The sequence below is a fragment of the Guillardia theta genome, assembly GCF_000315625.1.
Source record: "Guillardia theta CCMP2712 unplaced genomic scaffold GUITHscaffold_70, whole genome shotgun sequence".
NCBI lineage: Eukaryota > Cryptophyceae > Pyrenomonadales > Geminigeraceae > Guillardia > Guillardia theta.
In genome coordinates, this window is record NW_005434604.1 from 273,502 (window position 1) to 282,177 (window position 8,676).

At 53.4% G+C, this 8,676-nt stretch overlaps 4 protein-coding genes across 4 annotated transcripts in view; 2 read left to right on the plus strand and 2 right to left on the minus strand.

Annotated features, from left to right (window-relative positions):
• Positions 1–486: 486 nt before the first annotated feature.
• Positions 487–3,130, minus strand: GUITHDRAFT_113840 (hypothetical protein; the record flags this gene model as incomplete). Its single annotated transcript, XM_005827025.1, has 13 exons — positions 487–582; positions 635–721; positions 766–808; positions 925–1,010; positions 1,156–1,201; positions 1,249–1,391; positions 1,518–1,609; positions 1,659–1,718; positions 1,766–1,841; positions 1,902–2,652; positions 2,708–2,848; positions 2,903–2,980; positions 3,030–3,130. 13 exons carry the CDS (start codon positions 3,128–3,130, stop codon positions 487–489), a joined length of 1,800 nt encoding a protein of 599 aa, XP_005827082.1.
• A 487-nt stretch (positions 3,131–3,617) lies between these two features.
• On the plus strand, positions 3,618–6,348 carry GUITHDRAFT_113841 (hypothetical protein; the record flags this gene model as incomplete). The annotated part of the gene is made up of 16 exons (XM_005827026.1): positions 3,618–3,627; positions 3,975–4,210; positions 4,361–4,417; positions 4,457–4,493; positions 4,550–4,587; positions 4,647–4,701; positions 4,768–4,801; positions 4,850–4,997; positions 5,044–5,076; positions 5,203–5,328; positions 5,375–5,423; positions 5,765–5,818; positions 5,903–6,000; positions 6,047–6,100; positions 6,144–6,194; positions 6,256–6,348. 16 exons carry the CDS (start codon positions 3,618–3,620, stop codon positions 6,346–6,348), a joined length of 1,173 nt encoding a protein of 390 aa, XP_005827083.1.
• A 122-nt stretch (positions 6,349–6,470) lies between these two features.
• GUITHDRAFT_143051 (hypothetical protein) lies at positions 6,471–7,480 on the minus strand (the record flags this gene model as incomplete). Its single annotated transcript, XM_005827027.1, has 8 exons — positions 6,471–6,530; positions 6,586–6,657; positions 6,727–6,786; positions 6,840–6,880; positions 6,935–7,076; positions 7,125–7,216; positions 7,264–7,348; positions 7,421–7,480. The coding sequence occupies 8 exons, from the start codon at positions 7,478–7,480 to the stop codon at positions 6,471–6,473; spliced, it is 612 nt and encodes a 203-aa protein (XP_005827084.1).
• A 138-nt stretch (positions 7,481–7,618) lies between these two features.
• The window catches only part of GUITHDRAFT_154241 (hypothetical protein), a 1,715-nt gene continuing 657 nt past the window's right edge, over positions 7,619–8,676 (plus strand). Inside the window, exons 1-3 of the mRNA XM_005827028.1 lie at positions 7,619–8,146; positions 8,193–8,436; positions 8,482–8,540. Coding sequence (XP_005827085.1) covers positions 7,736–8,146; positions 8,193–8,436; positions 8,482–8,540 — 714 coding nt within the window. The 5' untranslated portion in view covers positions 7,619–7,735. The remainder of the gene's footprint in view (positions 8,147–8,192; positions 8,437–8,481; positions 8,541–8,676) is intronic.

Here is an 8,676-nt window from a genome sequence, read left to right on the forward strand (position 1 = left end):
TGGAGGGTGGAGGGAGGAGGGAGGATAATTCAAGCAAAGACCAGTCAGGGAGAAGGACGGAGAGAAGAGAGAGGCAGAGGAATGCTGGAAAGGGGGCAGGGAGCCAGAGCATAGTGATGCCTCTTCCTACTTGTGCAAGCACACAAGTTGTAAGCCGCTCCAGGTATAATACGCTCTCAAAGTCTTTGAAAGTTCACTAGGGGTAACGATGAAAGGTTCTGTATATCGACATATCGATAACGTGCTAACTAGAGCTGAACCGCCTTGACTTGAGGGTTCATCGAAATAGAATTCTTTCATTTTGAACAGAGCAGTGTATGAAAGGGTTACGATGAATTAAGATGGTTCTCTTTGTGCTGATTCAATCTTCGTTTGTGGATGTTGCAATGATGTTGAGGAGTGAGAGCTGCTGCTTGTTTCTAAGTGAAAGAGGAAACTACATTACAAGCAAATCAATAACATAAACTACAGCACGCAAGATTGCACTCAGTCTCTCAGGTACTCCTTCAGATACATCCAACGATCATGATGAGTAGGCGGAGGCGAGACAAGATTACAGATGTCAGGATTGAAGAGACAAACCTGCATGTGCATCATCTTACGAAGGAAGGGTTGAGAGGAGTAGCGCACTCACTGTTGCAAACATGTTCTGTTCCTTCCCAGCAAATCGCCCTCGTAGTATGTAAATTTCCAAAGTCTCATAAAAGATGTCGCTCCACTCCTGTCTCACCGGGTGAAAAAGGGGAAATGCAAAGCAATTCTTACTTTGATCGCCTCTTTCCTCCCTCCAAAGATACCTGCCCCAACCCTGTAGATGGATCAAAGAGTATCATCGTAATTGTTGTATCTCCATCCTCCTCTGTGCTTGCGATCCTACTGCATACAATCCTACATACAAGATGCATCTCCGCCTCCCTCAGCTACCTGACTTCGTAGGTGAATATCGGACCAAGAGGATCCGTCCACAGATCTTCTTTCACACCAAATGGCTCGATCTGCAACAGCACAATCTGCAAGCAACAGCACCATCAGCTCTCCACTCCTTCCTCACCATCCTCCCCCTCCTGCCTCACTATCGTCTTCCTCCTTCCCTTCATGCTCCTTCCTCTCTCTACCTCCCCCCTCCTCCCTCCTCCCTCCTCCTGCCTCTCTCACCTTGTCCTGCGGTATCTTCGACAGCCCTCGGCCGCTCGGCCACCTTCTGTACATCTCCATCTCCTCTCTCTTCCGGAAGATCCCCGCATCCACCCAGAGAAAGGTGTCGGAGCTGCCGCTGCCGTCACGGGTAGCACAGAAACGAGGCGAGAAGACTTGAAGGGGTTCATCTCGATGACGCGCAGAAGGAAAGACGTCTTCTCGTTCCAAACCATATACAGCTCAGGTGAGTGATACTGCAGCAGTGAGTCAGACACGTCAGAGATGATGACACAGCATGGTGCACTAGAGATCGCCCGAACGCCACCATCAACCACGCGCGAGAGCGGAGAAAAGGAAGCATTTCACAGACAAGACTTGACCTTCTCGTCGTCCATCTCATAGTGTTGGACGAAGTCATCCTTCCACTTGTACACGAAGAAATCTTGCATCTCTAACATAAGCACCTTGACGTCTGCAAACAGCATCGTCATCGTCATCTCAGATGTCCCTCGCACCCTCACTCTCTCTCTGTAGCCTCAGCTTCTCCAGCAGTCTCCATCCCATCGCGTTCGTGAATACCACTGCAGCACAGACTTCAGCTGACTCCACCACAAGCCCAGCTCCAGACCGATGGGGCTCTCGACGTACTCGAAGAAGTTCATCATCCACTGCTCGTAGACCTCCGCTGCTCGTTTCGATGGCACCTGACAGTCATGCCGTCATCCCACGTCACTCCTCCTTCCCCTCCCCCTCCCAGCCTTCACCGGGTAGTAGGCGGACACAAGGGTGAACGACCCGCCAGCTTCCGACGAGACCTCGGGGCTGCTGCTTCCCGCCGGCTCTTTCTTCTCAGCTGTCTCTAGCGCATCCTCTGCTCTCACCTTGTGCTCGCACTTCTGCCCTTCTGTCGACATCTGCATCCTCATACGGCTCATGGTTCGCCGCACACAAGGCAGCCAAGCTAGAGCGGACTCGTCGTGCACCTCGTTGTAGTCCGAGCTCTGGAACCATCGCTCTATCCCACTCCTCGTCTTCGGGTTCAAGCTCTCGCTGTGCTGGGCGTTGACTCCGTCCTTGTTCAAGTGCTTCCACATGGCATCCGCCAGGGATTTCGTCTTGTAATGGTGCAACCGCAACAGGTTGCTGGTGAAGTCTCCATCCTCGCTCTCTGTCGGCAGGAGAGAAGAGTCGTCATGCATGCGCACTCCTTGCTCGTTCACCGCAAAGTATCCATCCTTGTAGTAATGGTTGTGAACGGCGCACGCTGAGATCCTCTCTCCTTGAGCGATCACCTTGAACGCGCATGTGTCTCCGTTGCACTCAGCCTTCGCTCTCCGCTGCGTGTAGCTCTCAATCACAAGCCCCTGTGGCGGACGGATGTGTCCTGACGAGCCGAACAGCGTCCATGGCACCACGACGCCGCCATAGTCTACAAACCTCTCGAGCACCTCAGGGAGAGTCTGAGAGGAGTTGGAAGGGAAGAGGAACTCGTCGACGTCTATGAAGGCCAACCACCTGAGAACGAGAGGATCAGCCGCCTCAAGAGACGCTTGCGAGGTCTTGATCTTACCTTGCTCTCCTAGAGTATCGCTCTACGCAGAGATTGTACGTCGGAATTTGAGGATCCCTCACGTTGACTGCTTGAGCCACTGTAACAAGGCCGCTGGCAACGTACGGCTGCAAGATCTCTTGGAAGCAGAAGTCGCTGGGCCTGTCGAAAAACAAGAAGAAATGCTCGATGCCTGTACAGAGATGAAATGACAACCATTCTGAGAGAAAACGATCCTCATCGCGGAATATCGTGCAGGCAGCAACTTGAAACTCGTACTCTTTACTAGCCAAGCTGCAGGAACGAAGACTGCAAGTTTGATTTGTTGTACATGATGTTTCACTTGCTATGCCATTCAATCCCGACAGACATGGCAACGTCGCAAGCATTGGTATCAGCATGAACGTCACAGCACGCATTCTTCCCCTTCGCAAGCGGCTCCATTACATCACACTTCCTCCCAAAAGCCAGCTGGGGATCTCGGCAACAATATTTTATTGAATGTTTATTGATTCTTTTATTGTTCTGACTCAGTTGCCACATAGCCGAAGCCCGACCGGGGCCGGGCCCCGGACTCGCCACCGCCGCGCTGTGGCCTTGTTGTACGGAGGGTGGGGTCATCTCAGGTCACGAGCAGGGGTGGTTGGGGTCATGTTGACAACAATTGCATCGGGCAGTTGGCGGGCAATGAGGGAAGGGAAGGGGAGAGATCAGTACGGTCTGCTCGCAGTGCATGCTGTATGGCATCCACTCATGCGACCGCCGACAACTTTGAGCCATTCAGCCAGGAGCAGACGTGTTACCGTAGTGCTGCGATGAGATGGTACAGACAATCTCTCTTTGATCCTGCTTTGCAGGCATCTCCACCATTTTATCTAGATGCCATCGGATCTGAACCAATGAGCCTCTGACAAGTGAAGGGCTACTCAGAATGAGCCAGGGTGAGAACAAGGCAGCTGCATCATAGGCTCTAGCTCACCTTCTACCAGAAGCCCCGCGACCCACATCTCGATCCTCCCTGAGGCCGAGATCTTCAGGCAGATATTCCATGAAAATGCTACAAGGAAGTTGATGCTTGTTCAGAAGGAAACTTCGTTGCCGCGCCGCCAGCTCGCCCCCCGTCACGAGGATCTTCTTCCGGTAGCCTTGAACCTTGTCCTTGTACTCGCTTCCTCCTCATCTTTGTCGTCAGTCATCAGGAGGGTCCATGGAATCGAGGTTCCGCATTCTTCTCCACGTTTCTGGGAGTGACGAGAGGCAAAGATCGCAGCTGACAAGGGGGGGGCAGACTCTTTGAATCACTCTCCGCGAGACGAGGAAGAGGAGATGCAGGAGGAGAGCGGCGGGAGGAAGATGAGGGCAGAGGACGGACTGATCCTCCAGGGCATCGTAGGAGGCGCAGTGGACCCAGAGGTCTACTACGAGGAGAAAGGAGGAGAGGACAAGAAAGCAGCAAGCAAGCCTGCAGTCAATGATCTGCTCGGACCAAGAGTGGTCAAGGCAATCGACGAGTTCTCCAGATCCGTGAGAGAAATTTCATCGCAACGTTGTGTTGTTGGTTGACATGCTGTTGTTTCCTTCTTTCCTGCTCCACAGCTGGAACTTTCTACGACCACTTGGAACGAGATGAACATGCTGCTGCAGGTCCCTTGAAAGATCCAAACTTGCGTTCAGAAAAGACTCGCAGGCGATGCTGAAGGAGAGAGGCGAGTTGTTGAAGACGATCTCGAGGTCAGACTTGCAGCCCCGTTGCAAACCTGCATGTTGCAGGACTCACGAGGTTTGACAAGGCTGGAAGAAGATCTTGGTCAGCTCTCAGGTCTGCTCACTCCTTGGAAAAGTTTTTGTCTTGATGCCTCAAAGATCAACGGGCGAGGGAGCACGAGCAACACAAGAAAGAGGTGGAGCCTCGCGCTCTCTCTTGATCTCGCAAGTACAAATTGACTCGCTTGGTTACAAGATGGAGGAAGCACTGAACAAGGCAGCGGCAGCCTCGCAAGCCTCTCTTGATGAGGGTTGAGCACTATTGTTGTAGATTTTGCCAGATGAAAGTGTTGTATAGCACGTGCAAAGTGGCACAGGGAGACGGCAGATCAGCTCAGCAGCCTGCGCGCAGTAAGTCACAAGGAACAAGGATGCCTGAGGTTTACCTGGTGTCTATAGGAGGGCGAGCGAGATAAAGAAGCTGCCCTGGCAGACCTTGCGAGTCAAGCAGGTTTTCTGTGAGACTCTTGGTTACTGTCAGTCAGCGAGACATGTAGATCAAGACCACCAAGAAGCTCTGGAGGTCGCCCGTGTGACGGCAGAACAGGTGCAAATGACGGATCGTAGCAGGCTCGCTGACTGGATCCTCGCAGGAATTGCTGGAAGCGTTGAGTGCCGCTCGTCAGGTAAGGACCTGTCTTTGAGCCTGTTTGGTACTGATGCATGGATGAAGCGAGCAGAGGAGGAGAAGCTCGAGGCCTTGACCGTCAGTTCCGTCGGAGACTTTTCTTGCCGTCTGAGATGAACTACAGATACTCCGGCAAAGAGCTCTGCAAGAGCAGCAGGAGGCGATCGACGAAGTCGTCTTTCCCTCCCATCCTCGTTCCGCTACTTACTTCAACGATCAGTTGCGCCGAGTGCACGAGTTACAAGTTCAGGTCGAGATGTCAAACGCCTGAGGGATCGTGACAGCCAACTTGACAGGAGGCTGTCAACGAGGCTCTTTCCAAGGCAGATTCTCAGAGGGAGAAAGGTAATCTTTATCTCATCGTCCTAGTCCCACTCATGACCCTAGTCCTTCTCGTCCTCCTCTTCCTTGTTCCGTTTCTCCTCCTCTCCTTTCGTTCTTTGTTTATCCTGCTCCTTTCACATAAAGACCAAGTGACATGGGCGTGCCAGCAATCATGCAAGAGCGAGAAAAACTACAGCAAGAGTTGAAGAAGTCATTGTTCCCCGAACGTCTCAAGAGCCTCACATGTCAACAGAACCATCTCGACGGAGCGTGAGAGGATGCAACAGGAGAAATACCGGGCACTTGCCGGTAGCTCAACAAAACTGCAGAGGGTAGCGGCTGATGCTTCTCTGATGCCTCAGAGGAGCGAGAGAAAGCGAAGCTTGCGCTCGCTCGTATCGAAGCGCTCGACATGGGTGAAGTCCTCTCCCGTTCCATCCCTCTCCTCTCGCTCCCCTCTTTCCTGCTGCTTGTCCTTGACTTGTGTAATTCTCCTCAAGAACGCAAGAGAAACGAGGACATGAAGCTTGCGATCGAGAAGGCTGCCTCCATCGAGAAGGCCATGTGCGCGAATTGTTCCCAAGAGTTCATCGTGCAGGTGTCTGCACTTATCCTCCCCCTCCCTCCTTCCTCACTCTTGACAGGACAACAACGTTGGGAGCTGCAAGTGTATGTTCAACCCCAACAGCGTGGCCCAGGTCCTCCAGAATCTCGTCGCTTTCCTGCCTCATCCTCAACCAGGTTCATGTGGAGGGATATCTCTGGCATGCAGGAGCAGAGCTGACCAACTGGGTGAAGCTGAGAAGAAGGCAAGACGAGGAATCGGCAGCATAGGGGCTGACATGGAGCGCAGGTGGTCGTGCTGCCCTCAAAACGAGGTCTTTGGAACGTACGAGGATCTGAAGAAAGTTGGATGCCGAGCCCATATGGCCCTTTAAGACCCTAGCAACAACTTGACTATCAACAGTTGCATGTGTTGTTCAAGGCATCTAGGGAGTGAAAGTGAATTTGTTGTTGTTGTTGTTGTTGTTGTTGTTGTTACACATGGTGATCACACCCTTCTCATGCTCAGGCACGGGACTCGAATCCCGGGGTCAAATCGTGTCTGGGGTTCTCACGCAAATATTTCTGATGCGGAAGAATCAACGTCAGCTCGCTCATGGCCGAAGCATTTCAAACTGACCTGTGAGCGATAGCTGTAGTAGATGGTCACGGTAATGAGCAGGAGGAAGAGAATCACCATGAGATGGGTGACCTGCGGAGGAATCAGAGTCAGCTCTGAAATTTCACGGGGGACTACGACATCGAGTCGAGGTCACGTTACCTTGTCCGTGTGCCCAGGGATGTAGTGGCTGTTCTGTTCGGTCGGTTTCTCATTGATCGCCTATATCACCAGGGAGCTCACAAAACAAGAAACTCCAACGACTCAGGTGTCACCTTCTCAACAGAGTCGATGAAGGTTGCTCCAGTTCCACCCGCTGCCGAGACAACCGTAAGAAGTGTTCAAACAAAGAATCTGTGGCTGATATCACATGGCTTGTCGGTCGCTTCTGCAGAGCCGCCGTCAGCTGGTGCTACGGCAGGAGCGGCAGGTGCGGGGGCAGGGGCAGGGGCAGCTTCCTCTTGGAGCGTTTGATGCTTGCTCGGAGCGTTTGCGATCGCAGTCTGCGAAAGCTGCCAATCAAGATTCAAACGATCGAAGACAATGATGGGTTGAGCTACCTGCTGCGAGCTCCCGCGATGTCCACTGATGATGATGGCTTGAAGGCGGCAACCATCAACGTTGGAGACTCGAAGACAGTCAAAGGATTTACCTAGTAGAACTGTGCAGGCAACAACAGCAGCGACGGTGTTCCTTGACCTGCGCCTACTCCTTCACTCTCTCGGCATGATGTAGGAAAGGGCCTTGCCTTCTCGTCTCCTCCGACGCGCTCGTCCCTCTTACGCTCTGGAACATCAGCAGGCACGAGTCATGCGGCAACATCAGGAGCAGAGGGTTCTTGTCTTGTTTCCCTCACCATGTTCGGCGCTACGGCGCCATAGGCAGGAGGATCGATCGCCGCGTTGGTGATCGCCATGGCGATCTATTTCCGGTCCGGAACCCCTCTTGACTTTTTTTTTTGGTATCTTTCACTTTTACACAGATGTTTTTTTGAATTTGTTTTAGTTTTTTTTATTTCCCCCGACAGGAGGCTGGTCTCATCAGGTCTCATCAACCCGCGTCTCCGTCTCTCCCCTCCTTGCTCGTCATGCTGACCTGAGCGCTTGACGCTGCCATCCAAACCCCTCAAGTCCCTCCCCCACAGTCCAGACGGGAGGAGACGAGGACTACGATGTGGAACGTGTCTGACATGTGCGATGACCTTCATCACAGGGACTTCTCCTCTCTAGATATGCTCAAGCTTATATTCCCCTCCACCTACTCCTTCCTCTCCCACCAAGTCCCCTATCTGCTCGGTATCTCCGTCATCGACAGGCTGTTTCCTCCATGGACCGTCCGGCAGTGCCCGGAGATCCGCTGGGAGGTTGAGCTTCCAGAGGAGCGAAGACTCTACTTGAGGAACCCGACCCTGATCCTCATCCAGCTTTCCGGGATCCTGGTTGGGATTGTTGGTGCGCTCCACTGGTTTCATGGGAGTAGGAGGAGGAGGGAGTTGGTAGCACAGACTAGCACGTGGTGTCTCTCTTGGAGCTGGATGTTCTCCTTCCTCTGGTTTGCAGCCATGAACGCATCCTCGGTCTTGGTAAGCAACCAAGTCGCGCCGGTCCTGCCTCACCCTGCCCCCGCAGGTCCACTCCTTCTTCGAGCCGATCTCTCCAGCATGGCGCCTCTGGCTGGCCTGTGACGTGACAGCTACTGGCATGGCGTCAACCAACGCCTTGCTCGCCATTGCTCCTCTTCCACAGCTCCAGGGATCCTTGACTGCCGTCACCTTGCTGAATGTGCTGCTGGGGACTATTGCCGCAAACTTGTCCCTGCTGGAGTGGAGCTGGCGGGAGGAGATGTTGTACGTCCTCCCGACGATCATCGCAGGTTTGCCTCGCCTGCTGTGGGGACGCAAAGAGCTGATGATGTTAGCGCTTGCCCTCTCTTTGAGCTTCCTTGGAAGGGTGAGGCGGTCAGAAGCCTCCAGGAAGGTCAGAGGAGAAGAAGAGGGGAGAGAGGGGAGGAAGAGGGAGGGAGGGAGGGAGGGAGGGAGGGAGGGAGGGAGGGAGGGAGGGAGGGAGGGAGGGAGGGAGGGAGGGAGGGAGGGAGGGAGGGAGGGAGGGAGGG